Source organism: Balaenoptera physalus (assembly GCF_965194825.1).
Source record: "Balaenoptera physalus genome assembly, chromosome: 4".
NCBI lineage: Eukaryota > Metazoa > Chordata > Mammalia > Artiodactyla > Balaenopteridae > Balaenoptera > Balaenoptera physalus.
Genome location: NC_138891.1, coordinates 53,536,785 through 53,564,201, shown reverse-complemented (window position 1 = coordinate 53,564,201; position 27,417 = coordinate 53,536,785). Strand labels below are relative to the sequence as shown.

The following is a 27,417-nucleotide window of genomic DNA, read 5'->3' as shown; positions in this document are numbered from 1 at the left end:
TTAGGAAGATGTTCAAAATACTTTACTATTTACTGTCAAACTAGATAAAATACCAAATCCCTTGAATTGGGAAGGCTTCATTTGTTTTCTTTCTTGCTTTTTATTTTTTCTTTCCCTGAAGTATTTCAGGCTTCATTGCTGTGCAGAGTGAAACAACAACAACAAAGTGAAATTAAGCCATACAGAAATAGAATATTAAATATACATATTTTTATTAAGTAGAGAAACAATTTGAATTTATATTATGATTTTCTCCAATCTAAAACCGTAGAAGTTTTTACTGTAGACAAAAGCTAGAGAGGCATTTTCAAACTACGACATGATCCATGATTTCAATTAACTACTGACATTACTAGTGTGGCTTCTGTGGTTGTGAAGACGTGAATAAATGATCTGAGAATCATTTTCAGACCTAGAATGAGTATTTTGCAGGGACGTTGTAGTAATGAAAAATCCAAAGCTACCTGTATGAACTATACATGCAATTTATTCCTAATGATGAATAAGGAGTTTCATATAAAAATTTCATTTGGGCTCAGTACTTACAGGTTTAAAACTGACATTCCAAATGAAATGAAATCAAATAATGTATGAGTTAGGAATTATCATGGGAACCATCCATGCTGACTCCTTTCGATATTAAAGTTGTATGTTTACAATGAGATAACTAATGATAGAAATCATGACCCATTTTAATCAACAACTGGGATAAATAAGAGAGTTCAGAAATTGGAAACCTATCCAAATGGCAGTGCTTTCTGAAATATATCAAATCTTAACATTTTACCCAGGCCATACATAGGTGTGATTACTAGATTATAACTTTAAAACAGAAGGTAACTGTTTTTCCAGACCTTGAAAAAGGTGTCTGAAATTAAACATCCCAGAACAGGAAATGACAAATCATTCTATCCTTCTATTTTGTCTGGTGTATGGATATATGGAAAATATATGACTCAGTCTAAAGCAGAGAAATCTGATGGACCTCATTTTTCTTCACTCATGCATCTTTTAAATCCAGCACAATGTTGTCCTCTGAGATTTCAAAATGGAAAAGAAAAGGCTGGAAATCTCTTTCCAGGCTCACTATGCAAGTGAAGATTATAACAAAGAGGTAACTGCAAAATGAAGTCATTGAAATAGTAAGATATATATGTATGTTTGTGTATATATATATATATATATATATATATATATATATATATATATATACGTGTGTGTGTGTGTGTGTGTGTGTGTGTGTGTATATATATAAAATACAAAGAGAAATGTTTTTGTACCTAGGGCAATACAGAGATTTAAAGTTTTTAAAAAAATATTGTTTCTGTTATTAGCACTTGGTCATTATTGATTTAATTTTTAAAAAATATGCTTGAGAGAGGAAATAAGGGGATCCTGGAATTCTTGGTCAGTAAAATAAAAAAAAGTAATATCCTGAAGATACCCAATATAGCCCAATAAATGGAATCTATTTCAGAGGCCGCAGTCTCTAAGAATTTTATCCCTCTTTTCTCCATCCAAGGTGATAACATGATTTTTCACAATTTTTTGGTTTTTTTTGTACTTGTAGGTCAATTTTCAAAAGCTTGTTCAATATTGCCAATTTGCAAAGTATTTATTTCGTGTCCACTTTGTAGGATTGGGAGGTGAGAGAGGAAGAAAATCATTCGGGTTAGTTAAGAAAATTGGAAGTTAACTTGGGTTTTGAAAAATAAATGATAAAATCTCCAATACTGATATGGGAGGGCGTCTTAGGTTGAAAAGACTGTGTGTTTCAAATCGTGATACTGGGGATGTTTAGAGTATACAGGAGACATCAAGTAGTTTTTTAGGATTTTAATCACGAGTGTTCCAGGCATCAGCATTCGGTGGGTTCAAGTTGGATCAACAGTAAAATTTGGATCAACCCAAGTTACCGTGGCTCTCAGCTTCAGTCTGCTTGACTTAAGGCATTTCCACTCAAGGCCCATCCACTTCAAAGCCTTTGGCAGTTATTCTTACATGTTTCTAGAATGTTAGCCAGTAATTCTTACATGAACTTCTTCTTGTGCTCAAGAGTGAGTCTTAAATAAAAACATGAGCCACATGAAAGATCTTGTTTCTTCAGTTTTTTTTGTTTTGTTTTGTTTTTTTAACTAATGCCCTGGGAAAATGCCAAAAGAACGTTTTCTATACTTCCAAGTTCCCAGTGTCCCCAAAGCCAGAGTAATATTGGGTTCTGTGTGGTAGAATGGTGACTCCGTGCAATCTGTACTTCCCCGTGAATATGAGCTCTAAAGTTCATTCTATACTGAGTCTCACAAAACCTGTCATGAAATTGCATCCGTCAACCTCTGGCTTTCCAGCGATATTTTGGACCTCTTGCCATTTGCCCTACGCTCTAGTCTTCTACTACTTCCCGGTCTTCCATTTACAAACCAACTCTCATTTTCTTCTGATTCCCTGTGGAACAGTCTCCATGCATATGCATTTAAGCAAATAGATTCCAGGAAGGATCATCAACCTCTCTGTTTTTGCAGAGCTGGTTTTGAATCTAATTTGGACCGAACTGTCATACCTACGGTGTATAATATCGCTGCCACTTTTGCTGGACAACAGCTCCTGGCTACAAGGGAAGTTTTCTGTGACAGAAATATACGTGCTACTTTCTTTTTTTCAGTCTCTGGCAAATACAATTACTAAATATCAAGTTTTTTATCTGTATTCAGACAGTTTTCACCTGAGAGAGATCTGCCTTATATTCCCATTTCAACTATGTGACTTCGACAAAGTTTTTAAACACTCTTTAAAATTCAGTTATGCTCAGTTGGAAAACAGGATTAACACCTCCAAAATGCAGGTGGTTTTAAGGAGTAAATGAGATAGCATGAGCAAGTAGATAATATGTAGTGAAAGAGCTACAAAAATGCTACTCATGTTTGACAATGTTACTATTACTACTATGGCAACAGCCTAAACATGTTGCAACTACACTCCTTAGAAGTGAAGTCTCTGCAACACTAGGAAAGCCTCTTTTTTATTCTATTCACACCAAAATAAGAGGCTGTACACTTGACAAAATACCCCGAGAGGAATGCCTCAAGATCCTGATACTGGACACAGCTGAATAACAGAAGAGAACTAGGATCTTTCCTTCTTTTTGCTGTTGGTGGGAAAAATAAGATCTGGCAATGAAAATTCAGGGAGACAGAAGATTCTGAACAGCATTACTATTTCATCACAAAGTAACTAATATGATGAGGAAATGTGAAATTAAATGTTTTTTTTAAAGGATGATAGTGCTGTGGCAGTGTATGGTCCCCAACCTTCAGTGTGGCCACCATAATAATATAAATTATAAAAGATTTGGCATATTTATTTATAGAGTTGAATTGTAATGTTGCCTTGTCTCTACTGGGGATGACGGGCAATACTCAGAATTATCTAGAATTTCATGTTAAAATTAGTTACAGTATTTCTTGACATTCAAGCCATGTATGTTGAATAATAGAAGTTTGTTAGAAAGTGTTAGTATTGGCAACTCTCTTTGAACAGTCATGGTCATCCTTTACTTTATATATGACAGGCCTCTTGGTGTGTGACTCTTAGGAAAGATTACAAAGTGTGGCACATCTTGGAAGACTACAAGAATGCATTATGTTGCCATAGACACATCTAAAATTAATGTTTCAAATATGTAGGGCTTAGTGCAGAAAACTCCTTTGTCAAGTACATCTCAACTTAAAAAAATCAAGAGTATTTTGTTATTAGTTAGCTTCTAGTTAACTTACCAAAATGGACATTTATTACACAATGTTTAGAGTACAGTTACTTCTAAAAATTTTAAATATTTTCATGAATATTTTAAGTGATAATTTTATTTTATTTAGACATACACACTTGAATGACAACATGCAAACATCCAGAGGAAACAACTTGAGCAAAGAAAATGTTTTCATATTAATTGTATTAAAATTATTCTTCCAAAGAGTCAACTTTAGTCAGTGACTTGGTACATGAACAGTACTAATTTTAAATTACAATTTTTTTGTATCACCACTTTTATGAACACTATCATCAGTTGTTAATGTAACAATCCTAAAAAAATTCATCCACATTTTGGCAAATACTGTTTGTTAAAGCATCTAAAGCGATAGACTATGTCACATTTCCTTTTTACTCCTTCCTTCTAATAGTGAAAAATGTGATGCATGTTAATATTTATAAGACAGGATTGATACACTTTGCTCTACCAAAAAATAATGCTTCATGATTTTAAACAAAACATTTAGTCTCTTCTGATTTTTGATCTTGTAGTACGCTCAAACAAGCAAACCAGCCTGGCAAAGATCTGAGCTATTTTTGTTTGACTCTTCTAGCAACTAGGTATTAAGTAGAAAGGTAACAATCTTGCCAAACCTCATCTTGGCAAAATAGTAGTGATACCTTTCTACATGTCTCCCTCTATTTCAGGGCTATATGTCTTTCAAGCCCCTGTTCAGTTATCAATTCCTCCACAATGTTTTTCCCAATGAATATCAATTTTAATGGCAATCCATCCCCTGTACTTCCATATTTTTTTATCAGTCAATAATTTTGAATTTATCATGCAACTTTCTTCTTGGGCTGTCATTATTATAATAAAAGAATGAATGTAAATATTGATTTGAAAAGAGTTAAAGGAGTTATTCATTATCCTGTAGATAAAAAGTTAGTCCTGGTTATGATATGAGTGAATATTATATACACACAGAAAGTTAGCACAATTTCATACTCACATAACCTACCCTTCTTTCTTTATAATAATTATTATTTCCATATATGCTTCAAAGGAAAGGGTCTTCCTGGGCAAACCCAAAAAGAAGTGAAGCCTTCAGTTGGCATTCTTGCACTGTTTCCCTTTTTGTATATTGAAATTGAAGAGTGGTTATGGGGGGACTTCCCTGGTGGCACAGTGTTTAAGATTCCACCTGCCAATGCAGTGGACATGGGTTCGATCCCTGGCCTGGGAAGATCCCACATGCTGTGGAGCAACTAAGCCCGTGCGCCACAACGACTGAGCCTGCATTCTAGAGCCCGCAAGCCACAACTACTGAGCCCACGTGCCGCAACTACTGAAGCCTGGGCATCTAGAACCCGTGCTCCACAGCAAGAGAAGCCACCACAATGAGAAGCCCATGCACCGCAACGAAGAGTAGCCCCTGTTTGCTGCAACTAGAGAAAGCCAGTGTGCAGCAGCGAAGACCCAACGCAGTCAAAAATAAATAAATAAATTTATAAAAGAAAAAAAAAAAGAGTGGTTATGGGACATTTAATTTAGGTAGCAAATATAATTTGATTACTTTAATTAAAATGAGTTCCCAAGTAGCTAACATTTTTTAAAAAGCTATACTGGTGTACTTTGCAAAGGAAAATGGATATTTGAATTATTTGAAAAAAAAAAAGAGGTTTTTTTCCCTATATTAAAGGTGCATTTTGCTTTAAAAAAAAAAAGACTAATAAAGTTCTACAGCACAAAAGTGATAAAATGAGAACCTGGACATTTGAATGGTAAAAAGTTACCTACTTTGTTTTTTCACATATCTTAAGTGTTTGATCAGTGTTTACAAATAGCATTTATAAATACATTAAAGAAATAGTATTTTTACATATAATGAATAAAAATATTTGGGGTGTAATATATCAATTATATAAAACAAGGTACATCACCATCAAAAGTATATTCATTTTGGTAACTAATTTGTAAAATGATTATCACAATAATTTTAATTAAAACTCAGAAAAGATACTATCACCATTACTGCTGACCCTGAGTTCCTAACACACTATTGGGTTGATTTATTTTGATGTTTAAAATTGTGAAATTTCTAAAGGCACAGGAAAAATCTGCAGAAAACATGAAGCTTAAACACAATCTGTCTTTGTTAAGTAATGCAAGTTTTAAAGATTGTATCAGTTTTTCAAAAGAGGGGGTGTGGGTTCGATCCCTGGCCAGGGAGCTAAGATCCCACATGCCTCGGGGCCAAAAAACCAAAACATAAAACAGAAGCAATATTGTAACAGATTCAATAAAGACTTTAAAAATGGTCCAAATCAAAAAAAAGAAAAAAATTTTTTTAAAAAAAGACGTATTCAGTACAAAGACTCAGTCAAAATACACTTAGTAGACACATACAAGAAATAGCTGATGTGTCAGTGTATAATTCAATCCATTTGTGAAATTCAGCCACTGAGCACGCTGCAGTGTAAATATGCAATTTTCTCGGTGTTAGACTTTTGGGACACTCTGTAGTGTATTTATTATACTTATTTTAGATTGGATTTAATGTTGGATCTACCGCTTTACTTACAAAAGTACTTCCTCTGTAAAAGGGACTGAGTTTGGAAGAAAAAGTTATTAAGGATATTATTTAAAAATGTAACCAACATTGTATAAAATTCAGTTCATACTGTTTCCTGACTTTTTAGATGTGCTGAAACTATTTTATTAGTTCATGTTTAAACTTAATTCTTTAAGCCCCAAAAGCATCAGCAATAGGAACATTGAGAGAGAGAAGTATTTCTCCATCTCACAAATAATTGACTACCTGCCAACTTTATTAAGGAAAGGTATCATTTGTTGCTATTCTTTCTGTGGCAGCACCACCATTGCTGACAACCTACAGTTAATATCTGGGAAAACATCTAAGGAGTTGACTAATGAAGCAGGTTACATGTGATTGTGGCTGTGTCTTAAAGATAGAACAGTATGCAGGGTGAACAAGATATGGGTATAAAGGTGTGGAAGACTCAGTGTATTTCTCCTAAATTTCTGATCAGCAATTATATAGCTGATCAAAATAGCAATAATATAGGAAGATTGGAAGATCACAAATAAACTCACTTGAGACTAACTGGAAACATCTTTGCATTTATGCTCTATCAGTATCAGCCTGATGAGATTGAAAACAACTCGTCAAGTTGTTATTGATAATTTCAAGAAAATAAAAGACTTATAATTTAAGCAAGAACATTAAGCTCCACTGGAATATAAAATCTACAGAGAAAGGAAAGGAAAGGATGTTTCTCATTTGTTTTTACAAAATAAACATGTCACTGATTCACAATTTTACATGAATCTTAATGCAAAAAAACCCCTACAAATACATTAATAACAAGTAGAAGTACACAAGATATTTAATGAATTATGTCATGACCAAATAGGGTTCACCTCAGAAACACAAGGTTAGTTAAATATTAGAAATTCTCTCTAATTCACCACAACATGAATTTGATAAAGCTTTAGATTCAGTACCTTTTATTCCTAGGGAACTCTTCCATGGCAGCTTTTCTTTTTCCATTCTAAACAATTATTCACTTTCAGACTCAACTAGGCACTCATAATTCTGTATCCCTTTCTTAAAGAGAGTCCTTTAAATTGTATAAGTTTTAGGCCCCATATAAACCGGAAACATTGTAATTTACCATATTAATAGGTGAAAGGAAAAAAGTACCAAATGATATCAAACTGCATTTGATAAAAATTTTAAGTCTATTTTAATAAGACTCTTAGCATATCAGAAATGGATGAGTAGTTCTTTAACATTTTAACATGAGTATGTTGTGACTCTGACCAAAAGACCAAGTCTGGTTTAATGGTAGAATTCTTGAAGCATTCTTGAAATTAGGCAAAATGAAGGTTGCTCCTTCTCTTATTTAAATCCTAAGCTAGAACCACGAGATAAAAATCTTTAACACACTCACAGTTATTTACTGAGCATCTTCCAGGTGCCTGGCATTGTTAATGAAGGGGATAATATTGTTAGCAATCAAACCTGGATCTAGTCCTCATTCACTTAACGTGTATGGAAAGCTGGGGATAACATTATTAATATTTTCAAATATCTTGGTTGTTGGAAAATATAAGTTATTAGAAAAGTTATTAGAAAGTATAAAAATCATTCTTTAAGCTGGCTGTTTAGGAATCACTTCAGAACAGTAACCATTTGTAAAATATAGTTTAAAAAAACTTGTCTCAAATGTACCTTTACAAAACCCTGAAAAATCAAGGAATACATATAATCACAAACTTATATGACCTAGATATACGTGTCTATTGAAATAAACATCAGAGACCTGAAAATAGAAGAGAGCCTTATTCTTGAAAATGAATGACTTGACATTGTAAAAAGCGTTTATCTTCATTAAATTAATTTATATATTCACTACAGAATAATTACAACCCTATAATGAATTTCAGGAAGCTAGATTTGATGAAATGTTCTAAAATTTGTCAGAAAAAATAAATTTGTGAACATAGGAAAATAATGAACAAAAAAGTAATGAATGTGTGTGAAGTGGTCTTGACCCATCAAATATTAAACCATATCATAAAGCTAAGTAACAATGCCATGATATAAGCAACATAAAAGATTAAAAGACAAATAGAAGAGTAAAGAGAGTCTAGAAATAGACCCAAGTAAATATAAAATTCTTAATGTGTACTTCACAAAAGTATTTAAAGTTAGTAAAGAAAAGATTTGTTTCAACCAAAAGAGTAGAGAAATTGGCCATCAAACAGGGATGTGTGTCTTTAACTCATTCTTTATACTAAATTCCAGACAGAGTCAAGAATTAAATTTTTTTTTCTTTTAATTTTATTTATTTATTTATTTATTTATTTTTGGCTGTGTTGGGTCTTCGTTTCTGTGCGAGGACTTTCTCTAGTTGCCGCAAGTGAGGGCCACTCTTCATCGCGGTGCGCGGGCCTCTCACTGTCGCGGCCTCTCTTGTTGCGGAGCACAGGCTCCAGACGCGCAGGCTCAGTAATTGTGGCTCACGGGCCTAGTCGCTCTGCGGCATGTGGGATCTTCCCAGACCAGGGCTCGAACCCGTGTCCCCTGCATTAGCAAGCAGATTCTCAACCACTGCGCCACCAGGGAAGCCCTAAATATTTTTTTTAAATTCCCACAAAGGAAGTACTAGAAGAAGGTAAGAGTAAACATGTTTCTAATTATTTGGTGAGGAAAATCTAATCATAACCCAGAAATTATAACACGGTGATTCTTAAGATGAGAACTTGCACCCTGGGGACCTAACAGGATCACCTTGGGTAATTATTATATGTTATTGCATGTCATCATTAATAAGTATGGCCATTATCATTGAGAGATGTCTGGCTATATTGCTAAATGGAAATATATATAAATATACACATATACATATACAGATTTATGTATAAAATGCGGTTTATATAAAATTTTACATTACCTTAGTATGTAAGGATTAATGCATTAATGCAAGCATTAATGTTTGGAAAGTTGTTCACCAAACTATTTTTACTGGCTGTCTATGAGGAGAAAGACTTTAGGGCTTTTTACACCCTTCATTATATTTTTTTCTGTATTACTTGAGTTTTCTGCAGGAAGTATTACACTTATATGAAGAAATATATGTGTGTGTGTGTGTGTGTGTGTGTGTGTGTGTAATTAAAACAAATACACTAGTATAGAGAAAACATTATGCTTAGGTAAATATATTTCATTTTAGTATATATGACTCTCTTACATTTGAGCTCAAATGTACTTGGTTATATCAGTGAACTATGAACACATCTATTTATGGAATGGAAAATTTTCCATAGTCATGGGATCTGAGAATTGCATCACAGTAGAGGAACATAGAAATCATCTGGTTTAATCATCTGTCATAATATTATATATGAAGAGGGAGCCTCAGGTAGTGGAGATGAGTTACCAAAATGAGTTACCATTAGAGGCTAACGCCAAAGCAGGGATAATTTCCTAATCAGTACCCTTTTTACTGTATCACACTGTTTGCCTCCCATGTTCCCAACACTGCCCCAAAGTGCTTGACTAAGGACAAGTAATTAGCATTGGCTTAAAGCAGTATTTTAAGACAGCATGGAATTCATACCTAAATCATGCTGAATTACTAATCCTAAGAAGTACTTAACATTTTGCACACCACAGGTTTTGTATTAATAAAATAGTATGAATTTTCTTTTTTTAAAAATTTGTTTGTTTATTTATTTTATTTTTGGCTGCATTGGGTCTTCGTTGTTGCACGAAGGCTTTCTCTAGTTGTGGTGAGTGGGGGTTACTCTTTGTTGTGGTGTGTGGGCTTCTCATTGCGGTGGCTTTTCCTGTTGTGGAGCACGGGCTCTAGGCGTGAGGGTTTCAGTAGTTGTGGCATGCGGGCTCAGTAGTTGTGGCTGGCGGGCTCTAGAGCGCAGGCTCAACCGTTGTGGCGCACAGGCTTAGTTGCTCCGCGGCATGCAGGACCCTCCTGGACCAGGGTTCGAACCCGTGTCCCTTGCATTGGCAGGTGGATTCTTTTTTTTTTTTTTTTTTTTTAAATTATTTATTTATTTATTTATTTATGGCTATGTCTTCGTTTCTGTGCATGGGCTTTCTCAAGTTGTGGCAAGTGGGGGCCACTCTTCATCGCGGTGCGCGGGCCTCTCACTGTCGCGGCCTCTCTTGTTGAGGAGCACAAGCTCCAGACGCGCGGGCTCAGTAGTTGTGGCTTCCGGGCCTAGTTGCTCCGCGGCATGTGGGATCTTCCCAGACCAGGGCTTGAACCCGTGTCTCCTGCATTGGCAGGCAGATTCTCAACCACTGCGCCACCAGGGAAGCCCGGCAGGTGGATTCTTAACCACTGCACCACCAGTGAAGTCCAAAACAGTATGAATTTTCAAACAAGCTTCTAGTAACGTGAACCATTCTAATGTTTGTAAGTTGGCAGACATATTCAGATGAAGGAGCCACTGCACTCTGCAGTCTCTTGCTTTGCCTAATTTGTCTTACGGTTTTTTAGATGGCTGAGTGACAACACATGGAGTCAACTAAAGATCGAATTTGTCAGTTTTTCCCTTAATGTCTATAATGTTCAGTAGAGACTTAGAAAAGTGACTAATCAATGTGAACTAAAATTAAGTGCATATTTATCTGGAACCACATATAGAATAATTCAAACAAAACAATATCAAGTTGAAGGAAAAAATATAACCCTTCCCCCCATGGAAAAAAATGATCTTTTAATTATACGTTACTTACTGTAAAGCTTATATAGTATTTCAAAGATTCATCTGTAGTCCACGAAGAGTTGATGATAAGCTGTACATAAAATGATTAGAAATATCCTATGTCCCTCCTGCATTTTTACGAGGTTATGAACTCTTCAGTTGGTTTCTCATCTCATGTGCAACTTGCCACTCACCCACCCTTCCCCAACACACTTTCTTTATGTGTAGAAAACAGCTTTTCTGTTCTTTATGAGTGGTTTAAAAATACATCTATTGCAGGTAATTATAGCTAATTTTTAATGTCAATAGATACTATTTAATTCTATAACAGCTGGAAAATAAAATACTTCACATCTCATTAAAAACCCAATAGGAGGTAAAACAATTCACATAAAAATTAAATGAAATATCTATTAAAAATGGAAGAAAAATTAGCTGAGAAAATCAACAAAGTATTCCAAATTGGAAGGTGACTGTGTATACTTCAATAAATGCAGGCCAATATTCTAGAAGGGCTATTGCTTATTTCACATCTTCCTTTTCTTAGCAGTTCAGGGGAAAATGGCATTTTATATATATATTTATATAAAATATATACATATATTTATACATACAAATATATGTAGAAATGTATACATTTATATATTTTAATGCTAAAAGCAATGAAAGAGTAAGATATTTTAGCATTCACAGAGATGACATTTGCAATAGAAATAAAATATATAGCTTTATACTATTACTACCTTGTGAGATACATGACTTGAAGGTTTCTAATCGTTAAAATTAATTTGAAAACCAGTGTGAAGACCAGTGGAATTGGGAGTCTGGTGAGCTGACATGGGACTAACTCATGGCTCTGTCCTCTCTAGGGTACAACTTTGGGAAAGACTTGATGTCTCTAAGGTTCTCTGTCTGTCAGAGATTACAACACCTACCTCATAAATGTGGAATGAGGATTCAAGTTACTAATAGCTAATATTGATTTCATGCTTACTGGGTGCCAAGCACTCTTCCAGGATTTTTACCCTTATCAGTTTATTAAATTATCATAACAACATTAGGTATTACAATTACCACTATTTTACAGAAAAGGAAAAAGGGGTTAAGTAACATGCTCAAGGTCTCACAGCTAGTAATTGGAGAATTTATATCTGAGTCCAGGTAATAGGGCTTGAAAAATCATACCCTGCCATTAATAAGATCGCTGGCATAGAGTAAATGTTCAGTACAGGGAAATTTAATATACTTGTTTGTTACTTACTCCTTTCATTAGACTGTAAGCTTCTTGAGAACAGAAAGTTTTTGTTTACTGAATAACTTTTATTCATCTCTTTGACACTATATTCACCTAACCTGTTTCAAATCTTCAATAAGTGTTTCTTGAATTATACAAGTACATAGCATTGAATGTAAGCTTTTCTCCTATTATATTATTGGTTGAATGAAAATAATTATTCTTAAGGGGAACAATTAGTATGGTTCACTTTATTATTATTTATAAAAATATTCCCATGCAGCCAAGGCTGTATTTTAGAGAAATACAGGTAGGAAAAGGTGAAAGTGAATGAATTTCATAATATAAAGAAGTTTTATCTTTTTCTCTACATACTTATAAAATAATTTTATAATGAATATACTTTTTAGGAGTGCCTAAAGTAATACAATAATATAGCTTTTTAAAAACTTCTCTTCAGAATAAACCACTGTCTTTAAAGCTAACAATTCTAATATAGCTGGTAACAGTCATTGTTAGAAACATTTATTTGAAGAATTGAGGACTTGATCAAAATGTCTGTTTTCCCTTTGTGTTTGATTTGCATTTTGGAAGTAATATAAAAACCCTACCATCTTTGAGATGTGAGAAAAATGCATTGAGAGATCTAAGTAATGTATAAAAATCTTTCTGGCAAAAAAAGAGCAAAACAAAGCTATTCATCAGTTGTCATCTCAGAATACAATCCCAAGATACCTTTTAAACAACCTTCTCATTGCAGTGTTGTTTTTTTTTTAAACAAGAACATATTTAACTGTCTTTTGCAAGTTCATCATTTCAAACAGTTGTTCTTTAAACATTTAATCAAATAAAGGAAGACATGTAAGAGAGTCACCTTTAATATACTTTTTAAGACAACTACTTTGGAATATTATTAAGCATCAGAGGCAGTTTAACATTTTCCTTTCTTGTGCACTCATGGAGCAGTAGGAAGGAAAAAAATGTTAACTACAAAGGAAGGTTCTAAAATTTTTTTAGACTATTAATGCTTCAGGGAGATATTTACTAGAGTGGTTCTTGATTCATTTAGACATAAGGGCAATGTCTGTCCACCATTCACATGGTTATTAAAAGAAAAGCTTCCATTCAATTTAGTAACTCAGACTCACAGATGGCATAGCTCATGCCCATCAAGAAAATTACCATCCTTAAAGTGAGTGATATGGGTTTGAGTTCAGTGATACTAAGACGTGGAAGGGGAGTATCAGTTAATTAAGGGTGTAATACTGTGAGCACACATAATTCATGTTACCCTTGAGCAAATGAATTAATCTTCCCATGTCTTAATTTCCCCCTCAGTAAAATATCATCATTCTCTCCCTACCAGGATTCTCTCTGGTTCAATTCATTTGTGGAAATGGGAGGGGATGGCACACAGTGAAATCAGATTCCCCATCTTTCCAGGTCAGACTCATGGTTGTAGCATCCAGAGAATTAAGAAACTTGCAATTTTGGTGGGCTCTGAATGAGGATTTCCCCAGCTTGGGTCCATCCTATCCTCCTCCCATCTTCTCTCATCCCAGACACTCCAGGTAATCTCCAGATCTGTTTCTAACTTCCATTCTAAATTGCTTAGAAATGTCCCTGAAATACCAGGGCCAGTTTACCTTATATGAAAGCACTGAGCCCTGGGTCTCCTGTTATCTGCTGGGAGTGTACCCTAGTAAACCAGAGGATCTAACAGAGTGCGGGCAGGTTTTTCTGTTCAATGAGGCTTCATTCAGTAACGCTGGATGGAGTCCTGAGTGGAGGATTTATAAATAATGCATCTTAGATAAGATGGCTCATTCATTCATTCCTACTAATATTTTCAAATATCTATTATGTTCTAGGAGCTGTACTTGTACCTGGGACACAAACTAGCAAAGCATAGCTCTTGCCTATCAAGAAAATTATCATCCTAGTGGTGAGTGATAAATAGATGACTAAACAAATGGTTATAGGACAAAGTGTTGAATACTATGATATCAAAACATTTTAAATTAAAATTTAAAATGAGAGTAAAGAGAACTAGATTCAGCCCTATTTTTTCTTCTAATACCTCACCTCAATTTTTAACCTATAAAGAAAGAGTTGGACTAGATACTATTTAAATCCCGTTCACTTTTAACATTCTTTTTTCCCTATTAAGTTGCTCCTGGATTAATTCCTATCTCCCTATTTATCTATCTATCTATCTATCATGAATATTACTGAATCCTAAAGAAATATTTGAAAAGAGTAATTTTTTTAACAATATAAATTTCTCATTATAATTCCAGGGTGTGTGTGTGTCTGTGTGTTTGTGTGTGTCTGTGTGTGTGTGTGTACGTGTTTTGGTTTATTTTGTTTCTTTGCTTTTGCTTATAGAAGATCATTAGCCTAGATGTTCTACAGTAGAAAGTGGATAGGATTTGGCCTTACAACTCACAGCACACCAGCCATATACTGAAGGCCCAATAAAGCATGCCCTATTATGTATTGACACTGTAATAAAATTGCAGGGTTTGCCCATTAAGGCACAGGCTCATTTTACACAACTACCTCAAAATTATATTTGCTCTACCATAAATAATGATATAAGTCTGTTAATATATTAGAATTTGTTCAACTAACATCAGCAGGATGGTGGGAGTATGGAATTAACAAAATGAAGAGTGAGGTACCTTTATGGAAATCACTATCTTTTAAGATCACTGAGAAACTCCTTTTCACATAATCCAGTGGCTTTTTCCCCAAACCCTTTTCCTCCCTAGAGATACCATCTTAAATGCATGGTATTTTGCCAGTTCAAATAATTTCCACAGATCATAAGATAATGTCTTTATTTTATGTCATAATCTTCTTTGCTTTATAATGGTTGGTCATTTTAAACTACTAAACACATGTGAACTCCTTGAACTTGGCAGCAACTCTGTGTTTTTGTTTTTGTTTTTTCTGGTATAGTGTGTAAACCAAACTAGACACTCAATAAAAGTTGTCAAATGAGTGTAAATGTTGAATAATCATGCCAAATAAGTTTAGAACTATGCTTACTCTGTTAATGTCTATAATGAAACAATGAAAAACATTATTATTCACTGTTCCTTCCTTCCAATATTTACAGCCTAACTCAAGAAATTTAAATGTAAAAGCAGATGAAACAAATTGAAAACTTTTCTTACTCTGCTGTTAAATTTACAGAAAAGGTAATACCTCAGCCCCTCCCTCGTGTTTCAAGAACTTGTTGCATCAAATTTGCATCCCCTTGGGGCTTCCCTGGTGGTGCAGTGGTTGAGAATCTGCCTGCCAATGCAGGGGACACGGGTTCGAGCCCTGGTCTGGGAAGATCCCACATGCCGCGGAGCAACTAAGCCCGTGAGCCACAACTACTGAGCCTGCGCGTCTGGAGCCTGTGCTCCGCAACAAGAGAGGACGCCATAGTGAGAGGCCCGCGCACCGCGATGAAGAGTGGCCCCCGCTTGCCGCAACCAGAGAAAGCCCTCGCACAGAAACGAAGACCCAACACAGCCATAAATAAATTAATTAATTAATTAAAAAAAAAAAAAAAACAAATTTGCATCCCCTTAACAAAGTATTATTCTCCACTGTTTTTGTTTTCATATTTAATTTTTCCTTAGAAATGTTTTCATATTTAATTTTCCTTAGGACCACCCCTCCAAACATACCTACCCACATGCAACCAAACCCACACACTCCATCAGTATATGAAAACAAAATAAATACAGCACTTCCCTCCACTCTACTTTCCCCTCATAACACCCCCTCTGTCTTACTCTCCTTCATTACCAGAGTTCTTTTTTTTTTTTTTTTTTTTTTGTTTAAAAAGCCTTTATTCATTTTTGATCAGGGAAAGGACAATCTCAATGTCAACTTGTCACCTAATCATAAATTTGAACTTACAGGATTCACTGCCCTAAAGACACTGCACCTGACTTTGACAACATAACTTAAAATGAAAATCTCCTTTCTGTTCCCTAAGGTTGCATGTTGAAAGAATCAAACAATCCCTTGCAATAGCCAACATTGGTACTTGGCCTAGGTGTAAGGTCAAATAGCAAAACAGGAGCAAAACGCCAAAAGCATTGTAACTTGATAGCCCAGCAAGTACAAACATCATCGGAACAAAGAAAGTTGCAGGCACCAAATAAAACAAGGCAGGTTCATTAGCATAAAAAAATTTACACTTGGTTGAAGGTGAGGTCAACTATTCCACATGTGAACATGTATGCCAATCCTAATGGCTAACATGGAACCACAGAAACAAAAACAAAAACCTTAAATTCAATAACTACACTGAATGTAAAATTCAAAACTTGAATTTACCCAGGACATCCTCCAAAATCTAGAGCTAAAGCTGTTTTTTTTTTAATGCACCAGAAGATCTGTTGTAATGACATGACTTGGTCACACTTAGATTTGCATTTACATAAGATTTAAGGGATACCTTTCCCCACTATTCCTTTTACGTTTGAACATGGATATGCTTAACTATTCAGCTCATGCACTAACTGCGCTAAAAATGATGAAACTTACTACCATGAATTTTTCTAAGAACTCACACCACGTAACAGTTAACACCCAATACAGCTTCCTAAAAATGCCCCAACAGAAAACATTTTGTTCAGTTTGGTGCTTGCTGTGACATAATACCAACAGAATAGTATACAATTAATTTACTCATCCACTACGTCGAATATTTTAATCTAACTTTTGTTCAAACTTTAGTAACTTCATACCTATTTGCCAAAATCCTTGTGTTAAATGTAACTACATCTGATATTCTTAAACTGTGGCTCCTATAACACAGTTCAAGTGTTTTTTCCCCTGGGTATATTTAGACAGTTTAATCAAGAAAACAAAGTTATGGTATTATGATTAGCCAAAGCTCTTTTCTAGCAGACCACTGAATGCAGCAAGTCATAACAAATGCCTTTCCAGAGACAAGAACAAAGCAAAATATTTTCTATTCATAAAAGGAGCTACCAGCATGCTTTGTGCCATTAAAAAGTTACTTTTCAAAATATAACCAGAAGACTTACGGTCTACTAGAAAGCTTCCACTCATCACAACACTATAACTACGCCACAGAAACTTTCATGACAAAGTCTCCAGAAATAGAGAGAAAACAACATTACTTAAAGGTATGTGGAAGCCTCAGTTAACAGGGAAATGAAGCCTTAGAACATAGAATAATACATCTAACAACAAGAAGAGAACAGAGGAGACACTGTAGCTGGCTATTCGTAAAGGACCAGTTTCTCCCTATGGATCAACACTCCCTACAAAATAAACTGTGCCTTAATTATTGCTTATTTAAAATTACACTTTTACAGAGCTATTTAGTACCTGACGCAGAAAAACAATCACATAAGGAAGCATTTATTTGAGGTTTAACATGAAATCATACAAATAAAATTTGTATAAACACAAATCCACGTCGAGTCATAACACAGATAGCAAAAGACAAAGTAAAAACAAAAACTAATTGGCGGCTATATACAGTTGGACACAGTTGTGTCTTGTACACTAGAAAGTCTTTTACAAAATAATCATCTTAGATCAACAGAAGACCAATCTTCACTGTCGTCCTGCAAGATGGGTTACTTTAGCAATCTCTTCCTGTTTTCTCCAACGTCCCCTTTCAGTATGGCTGGTAATTATTTTGGTGATTGCCACCCCCTCGAGATGCCTTGCCGTAAGTGCTCTGTTGGCCACTGTAGTCTGTATATCCCTGTCCATATCCATAGTTCCCATAGTTATACCCAGTATAATCATAGCCGCCATAGCCACTATAGTTTTGATCACCACCATAGGCACTATTGTAATTTCCATATCCTTGATCATAATAGTTATTAAATCCTTGGTTCCAGTTTTGGCCCTGACCTCGGCCACGACCCCTAGTACCACCTCGTCCACCAGCTACAGCACCTCTTCCTCCTTTTTGTTGTTGCTGTTGCTGCCTATATACCTCTTTGGGTTGTGCAACTTTGATTTCACACTTCCCAGAACCAATTTGATGATATCTGCTTTCTAACAATTTCTTTACTGGCTCTTCGTCTGTATATGTAATAAAACAAAATCCTCTTCTTTCATTTGTTTTTGTATCCATGGGAAGTTCAATATTTTCAATCTCTCCAAAGGCTCCAAAATATTCTTTAATTTGTTCTTCTGAAGTATCTGGGCTCAATCCACCCACAAAAACCTTTTTAGGGGGTTCCTTCCCTTTTAAAGCTTTGGCTCTTTTAGGGTCTATCAATTTGCCATCCAGCTTGTGTTCTTTCATTTCCAAAACCTTATCAACACTAGCAGCATCTTTGAAAAGCACAAATCCAAATCCTCTTGATCTTCCAGTGACTGGATCTGTTTTAATTGTGCAGTCTACAACTTCCCCAAATCGAGACAAATATTCAGTCAGATCTTTCTTGCTTGTATCCCAGCTCAAGCCTCCAATAAACATTTTACCGTCATCCTGCTGATTCTTGCTCGCGTTGATCTTGGATCCCTCTGCGAATTCCTCTATGTTGCTGTACTCGTTCATGTCTTCCATGGCGGCTGAGCTGTCGGCCGGGAGGCGCTGGCGCGCAATCCGTGTCGCGGAAGCAGCGGCGGCAGAACGTTGTATGGAGCTGGATTTAAAATGGCGGCGGAAGAGCATTACCAGAGTTCTTGATAGAGCAATCTAAAAGGGCTACCTCCCCCCCACCTCAACCCCAGCTAAACATAGGTTCCTTAACCATTTGCCATTTGAATTCTGGCCCTATCATTCTATAAAAACAATGTTCCCCAATGTCACGCATGACCACCAAACTCACTAGCATTTTTCCATTGCCTTCTTGGAGAACTAACCATTCCTTTTCATCATATTTCATCCTTTGGATCTCCTTTCACTTCTGTATTTTTTCTTACTTATGCTGATCCATCTTCTTTGTGGTGATTTCTTCTATGTAGAAATTACCCAAGGTTTCTACCTTCAACACATTTTGCTATCCAATATTTCTCCTTTAGTCATTTCATTTGCACCCAAGACTTCAGCTATGCCCTCTATGGATACCATACAAATGTCCGTCTCCAACAACAGGTCCCCCCAGACCTACAGATCAGTGTTTGCTATTGCTCATTGGGCATGCCCACCTCGCTGTCTCACTACAAACTTAAATCAGCAAACATGTAAAAGACTGAACTCATCCTCCATCCCCCGAACAACTTTCTCTTATCCCATGTAGTTTGTGAATGCCAAAACAATTCTCCAATTTCATCTACTTTAGGTGCTAGATTCAAAATTTTTCTAAAGCTGCCTTAACGGATAAATATACTCTCATTTAAGAGGGGTGGGATGAAGTCATACTAGATGATCTATATTTGGGAAAATGTATACACTGGAAATAATGATCCATTTACAATAACACAACAAACAATTTTACCACATTTGACTGGTATTTGATTTGGGATATATAGATGTAGAACAGATATAAAGATAGTTAATTTGGTAGAGTGTTTAGATTTTTCCAAAAACTTTAGATTTGCTTAGACATTGAGAAAAAAAGTAGGAATAATTATTATAGAGCTAGTAGCTTCTATGCTCACAGTGCAAAATCATCTGTGTGTTGTCATTCTTAGAGTGGGGTGACAGCGATAATATTCACAGAGATGCTGGAATAAATGAAGTTGTACAGGGAAGTTGAAGTCAGGTTGTGAGACTATTAAAAATTGGGTAGGGAATATCAAAAACATAGTTTCACCTTTGACTCCTCCTCCCTGCATCCATTCATGAGGTGTCCTACAATGTCTCTCACAAACAACAACAACAAATCCTCTTTCTTTTCATGCTCACGTTTATAGTGCAACCCTCCTTGCTGTGTAGGTATGTGATATCCTCTTTATAGTCTCCCACCATTATGTACATACTTATTATCTCTATTATTTTCTTAATTACAGTCCAGGCATATCTTTTTACCTCAAAAACCATCACTACATTTCCAATCTTAATCTGTCTGTCAAATTAAGTATAAAATATACCCTTACCCGGGTTTTCATTTGTAAAACAGCACAGTAGTTAGGCTGGAATCTCTGCCTCAGGTTGTCTCTGGGTTCCAGTGTCCACAGAAACCACTTACTAGCAGTGTAAATATTTCAAGTTATAATTTTCTGTGCCTCATTTGCTTTATCAGTTAAGAGGGAACAACAATAACAGGGCTATTAGGTACATCCGTAATAACACATTTCCTCTCTGACTGTCACAATTGTTTGGATGATTTAAGCATTATCCGCATAGCCTGAAACATTTGTTAAGAGGTAGATCTCATGTTAAATCATCTTACCACAATAAAAAAAAGCACACACTAGTTTTTAGAGCCCCTCAGAGGGTCTTCAGGGTCTCATCATGCTGATGACTTGACCTAGCTCAACACTGGGTAAAAACTCACTGTTCAAAAATACGACAATTTTATATAACAGGTAAACACTCTAAATTCAAGTTTCACTTGAAACTAAAAAAAAAAATAACAAAATGACAGGGCAATAGCTATTGTGTTACATGATTTAAGTTCAATGATTTAAGAAAAGGTTGATGGATTTTTTTCTTTTACTCACATTAACCAAAGGTGAAATAAATTACTGGCTTGTATCCTAATCTCTAAAGAAAAAGTAGTCATCTAATTCAAGGAGTTAAAGAAACAGTAGTGTGAGGGTCTAATTTTCTCTTCAAACTTTCATTCTTGATAATATAAAATTAAACCAAGAAAACCTATTTCCTGAATAAAAAATAATTCATACACTCTAACAACTTGAACTGGATGAATATATGCAGAAGAAAACTATAGCTCAATGCCAGTAAGACTTTTCATGTGAAGCATCAGTCAACCTCGACTGCTTGCACATCATATTTTTATTCGCACTCTCAGGATTCCAAACATAGAGACAATTTCACTCTGTGAGTATAGAATCCATTGCCTCAGCAATCATAAGTCCCAATTTTTTATTCTCTCTCTAAGCAATTCAGAAGTTCTTAGAAATATTCTGAAACTCTACCAACATCATTATCTACTTTTTTTTTTTAACAAGTTCCATAGAAAAGCAGCAATGAATCATTCATTCATTCAACAAATATTTCTTGAAAGGCTCTTTGTGACAGGCAGGGATTTAGGGCTGGGAATCCAGCATTGAATCAGGCAGACAAATCCCCAGTTCATATTAAACATACATTCTAGTGGAATGACTTTAAGACTAGGGTTGGCAAAAGTTAGTTATCATACTAACGAAGAACTTAACTTCTCAAAGTATACAAAATTACTAAGAAAATTTTCACTTGATAAATGTGATAAACTTAATCAGTAATTGAACAAACCATAATGTAAAGGCTAAAAGTTAACTTTCAAAATAAAATATGTCATAAATGTGCAGTTGGTTGAACAAAATCTGATACACTTAAAGTATCCAAAATATGATAAATGTAAATTATCCAAAATTAGGGGGGTCATACTTATTTTACAAGGCTATAAATTTGGCCAAATCTGATGTTAAAACAGATACAAATAAAACATTCTTATATAGCCGGTTACCAAGATATGTCTTTCAATTTTTCCTTGTCAAAAGAGCAAGTTGACCAGGTGGTATGCAATTTCAAATGTTCACACTAAACAAAATTCTCAGGTTAACCAGGCACAATGTAAAAGAACAAGCCTTGACTTGGGGATAAAAAAATCTGGTTCTAGACTCAGTTCTTCCATTGCTTCCTGTCACTTACCTGTACAGCACTATTTTCTATTCTGTCCAATCAAAGTAAGACTAGTTATTTTTTTTCAACTGTAAGTGTTCCATTTGTAAAATTTCAAAAACACAAGTTTTCAGTGAAGCACTATTCACAACAGCCAAGTTATGGAAGCCACCTAAATGTCCATCAACAGGTAAATGGATAAAGAAAATGTGGTATATACATTTAATGGAATATTATTCAGCCTTAAAAAAGAAAATAAATCCTATCATTTATGACAATACAGATGAATCTGGAGGACATTATGTCAAGTGAAATAAATCAATCACAGAAGAACAACTACTATATGATTCCACTTATATGAAATACCTAAAAGAGACAAACTCAGAAACAGAGAACAAAATGGTATCACCAGGTACTGGGGGAAGAGGAGGAAGCGGAGTTGTTTCAATTGGTATAACGTTTCACTTATGCAAGATGAATTAGTTTTAGATATCTGTGGTACAGTGTAGTGTCTATAGTCAACAATAGTATATTATGCAATTCAAATTTTTTTAAAAGGATAGTCTTATATTAAGAGTTCTTACCACAAACAACAACAATAAGGAGAGACAAGGAAACTTTTGGAGGTGATGGCTTGATACCTTGACTGATACCTTGGTTGTGGTGATGGTTTTGTGAGTACATGCGTATGTCCAAACTCATTGAATTATCTACGTTAAATATGCCCAGTTTTTAGTATATCGATTACACCTCAATAAAGCTCCTTCAAAAATACAAGTTGATTATTTAATGACTTGAAATTATATAAAAATTTCAGGATTACCCATTGTCTAGAGTTGCATAGTCTCCACCCCTTCCCACCGACCTCCTCTGCACAGAATCTAATAGCCACACACATACATTTTGGCTAGTTATTGTTTTATTTATTTACTTATTTTTGATTTACCACGGTTAAAAAGAAAAATAACTTAAATGTATACTACTAAATATGCTAAATACTCTGCAGTAGAAAGAGTTAATTAGCACTTTAATATACAGATACAAATAAGAACATACAGTGCATTTGAATTTGAATGTTCAGTATGCCACTGAGTTTGCACTTCCATGCTAAGACTCAGATACCCAGCATCTACCTCGGGTGACAGCTATTCCTTTTGCTCAACATATTGTACATTAATGAATATCATTATGGAACAAAAGGCTTTTCAGAGTCTTCAGATACATTTACAACAGACATTCTTTTAAATTCAGGTTGTCTCATAAAGAAGGGAGACTAGTCTATGTTTACTGTCCTAAAGCAGATTTTCCTTTATTCTATAGTTTCTATGATGAGTACATTTAAATATAGATAAACACATTTAAATGTTAATAGAAATGTTACCCTAAAGTATATGTATGGTTTTATTTAATTTTATATGCATTAAGAACGTAAAAAAAACCCTCATTTTTGTCTTGAAGGCAAGGAGGGAAATTAAGAATGAAAATGGAGTACGCTTAATTTCCTATTTCTTATCATTTTCATGCATAGTTTAGGGAAAAAGAACAAAATTGTTTCCTCAACATACAATTTTAAAATTATTTAGTCCATTGTGTTAACATGTAAAAGGGATGCAAAAGTTCCAAAGGAGATATTAACACCTATTATGTAAGTATATTTTAGATGATTTTCATAACACATATTACAGTGATTTTCAAAAATGACTGCCATGTTACCTAGTAGATCAATATAGGGACCTTGAGATCAATTTAGCAAGTAATTGTATATTCAGGATCCCCTTCCCCATGTGAGCATTATCATTTTGTTGACAGCCTTAGAAAAAAATCCCAACCAGAAATGCTCATTTTAACTTGAAGTTATAGAAAATGCTATATTGTTCTAACTTTTGATGCCAATGGATTGTACCACACTGTCTGAATAGAAAAATTATGATACAGGCATAGTAATAGGGGTCTGAAAACTTTTCTTTTTCAATAATAGAGTCTCAAAAGTAGTTCTTTCATGAATCATAATATCTCATTAAAATATGAAATTAACAAAGTCAGTTAAATTTAAATTGCCTGGAAGAAGTTGCTAAAGAAAATTCCATGAAACCACAATTATTTTCCCAAGTTTATATTGTTCCATCGGTGAGAATATGTTGTCAGGACTTTACACTTTTTTCTTTTAAAAATAAATTTATAAAATCCTCCAACTTGTATATACAGTAAGGTCTATAAATGAATAAACTATCATTAATATTGTTTTTACTGGTATTATGATTATTACTACTATAGTATTAGTTGTAGTAATAATAGAAACAGCAGTGGTAGTAATGTGGTGGTAACCTCGAAGAATAGTTAACTTCATAGTATGAATAACACTTCAAAATTCCAATATATGTCTTACTTACAGTAACATTATAGGACTCTTAAGTCATTATAGAATTGTCATAATGGTTGAGACGATATATTAGGCATTATAAAGTTAGGACTGTACTTCAAAACATTCTAGTGTCTTTAATATCCCCTATAGTCATGATGGTGTAGATTTATATTACAGATTTATCTTAATCATTTTGAATTTACATTTTATCCTGAGTGAGGATACCTGGTTGCAAGTTCCAGCTCTGGCATGCAAACCTATCTATCAGTAGAGCCATCCTTACTAACATCACTGAGCCTCACACGTCCCACATACAAACTGGAATTATTAATACGTGCCTTGCCAACTTTACAGAGATCTTATGAGGATCAAATGAGAAAAGAACTGTGAAAACAATTCATAAATGTCAAAGTGATATGTAAATCTACTATTTTTCTAACTTCCTTTAGTCTATGGAGCTATATTCATTCTCCAGTTCTAAGTTTCTCATTTTCAAGGTGAGAAAGACAGATGACCACTTCTTTTTTTCTTCCCGGAAGGAAACATCTAGTATTCTTGGATTGTGACTCATGACTGTAATTCAATATTAAAAATTTTTTACGTATCTGTGGTAGCCAAATTCTATTTTAAATCATCTTGGAGATAGAGAAGACATAGATAAAAGAATGTGTGTGTGTACATGCAATACTGACTATATTATTATCTATATTAATTGCATATAATAATAACATGTATATTGTTCAATATATACTACATCTCTATTAAAATGAATAACCCACTGACTTAGATTATTGACAATGAAATGTGTTCCCAAAGAAAACATTAGGGCCTAAGTTTTGCTGTTGCAAATTTAAATGATCACTCCAGAAAGAAAATTTTATTGACTATCAGTTATAAACTAAACAGATTTTATTGAGAAGCCTCTCCCCTTTTTGTAAACAATACATGCCTAACACTAGCGCAGCCTGCTTTGTGTTCTAGAAAATTATATTTTATTTTTTCCTAAATTTTAAAAAGCTAAATATCACAACATATTTTTAAAAATAGTTGGGTTCCATTTGTTACATGATTGAATTTCTTTGATATTTCCTCGCTCTATGGTGTCATCATATTTTTTAAAAAATAATAAAGCAACCATGTGTTCTAAATAGATGGATTATGCCACACTATTTTGTTGGAAGGAACATAGAAATGAGATTCATATTATAAGAGCTATATATTTTCTAGAGGCTCATTTCATAAATAACTTGCCTGTTGTGTGTTACAGTTGATGCTGTAGGCATATCAAGCACTAACTTATTGTTTATTATAGACCCATTTTGTCATTTTGATGGTACAGATTCAAGTATGGCAATCTTCTTTCCTCTCTCTGCTTCACTGGCTACATGACTTCCCTTGGCTAAAACCATACCGAAACATACACTTGAATGTCATAAGTTATGACAGCCTGGGAGCTGAATGGGAATCCTATTAACTGACCTATGAAATTAGAGAATTATAAATCTTGATGAGACAGGTTGGGCTGTATGCATAGCTTACTATATTAAATAGGTATCTCTTTAACATGCTCAGATAAGTCCAAGTAAAAATAAAAACATAGCTTAAACACATGGAAACATATTGATAAACTGATTGAATATATATATTCATATACATACATACATACATATTATACATATATACACATTCACATATATAATACATATATATACATACCCCAACTCCAGTAATTCTATAACCTGCTAAAACTCATCTTGAAAATAATATTATGGCCAATCAGCAGGGCATCTTAGGATCAATTACCTATTTGCTGTAGATAAGAAGAAAACATCACAGATGATTTTTAAAACCGTTAGATATACGACTATGCTCAAGGCCAAGTATTAAATAAGATGGGCTGCATGTTAACTGTTAGAATACAAGAGTGCAGAAGAAAAACATAAAAATCTGAATGAAACAGATTTGAGAAAACAAATCAGGTAGACCTTACAAAAGAATCCAAACCCTGAAAGTCATGATTATTTGGATTATGAAAAACCACTAATTTTCCCAGTTTTTCTTTCTCGCTGGACCTCTCCCCTAAACTCCAGACTTGCATATCCAATTACCAAGTAGAAACCTCCACTTTGATACCCAATAGGCATTGCCAATTCGATGTCCAGACCTGAGCTCCTGCCGCACCACTGCAAAGTTGTTCCTCCCGCCATCTTCTACTTCTCAGGATATGGAAGCTCCCTCTTGCAGTGGCTAAGGACAAAAACTTTAGAACCATCCTTGACTTTTTAAGTCCACCCTTCAAATCCTATCAGCTCTATCTTCAAAACACTCAGAATCCAGCCACTTCTAACCACCTCTACACTTATCACTTTGGTCTGAGCTACCATCATATTTTGCCTGGATAATCATGGTAGCCTCCCACCTAATCGCCCTTCATACACTCTTGCTCCCCTCCAATCTATTCTCAACACAGAAGCCAAAAGATCACAGTTAAAAAGTAATTCAGGTCATGGCATTACTGCTCAAAACCATTCAAAGCCTTTCCATATTACTCAGGGAAAGAAGAAAAAAAAAAGCCACATTCCCTCCGAAGGCAACTCTGCATCATCTGCAGAGTCCCCAGGGCCTATCTGACTTATCTGTAGGCTGAGTTGCTGTTCCTTGAATACACATAGTCCCTCTCTCAGCTCAGTCCCTTTGCTTTTTGCTTTTCCCTCTGCCTAAAACCCTCTTCTCCAGATATCTATTGGTACAGATTCTCAGTCAGGTCTTTATTCAAAGTCTTCTCTGGCCACCCTATTAAAATTCACTACTCCTTTTTCAAATTTCCCATCTACCTTCTATGATGTGTGTTTTCTCCTCAGCACCTATCACTATCATAACATACTCTGTATTTTACTTATTCATTTTGTTTATTGCTTTTCTCTTCTCATTTGAATATGAGGCACAAGGAAGAGAATTTTTTCTCTTGTTTGCTGTTGTGCCCCCAGTACCTAAAATAGCATCTAGCATGGTAGAGTAGTCTGTGAATATTAGTTGGACGAATGTTGAAGGACTGTTACTACCTGGAATCACCTGTCTTTATC

At 34.8% G+C, this 27,417-nt stretch overlaps 2 protein-coding genes across 5 annotated transcripts in view; both read right to left on the bottom strand.

The window, feature by feature from the left end:
- NLGN1 (neuroligin 1) overlaps positions 1-27,417 on the bottom strand; it is a 724,630-nt gene that overhangs the window by 443,391 nt on the left and 253,822 nt on the right. The window lies entirely within an intron of this gene.
- Positions 17,624-18,907, bottom strand: LOC309659363 (heterogeneous nuclear ribonucleoprotein D-like). Its single transcript, XM_082459074.1, has one exon. It carries the CDS (start codon positions 18,805-18,807, stop codon positions 17,902-17,904), a length of 906 nt encoding a protein of 301 aa, XP_082315200.1. The 5' UTR covers positions 18,808-18,907; the 3' UTR covers positions 17,624-17,901.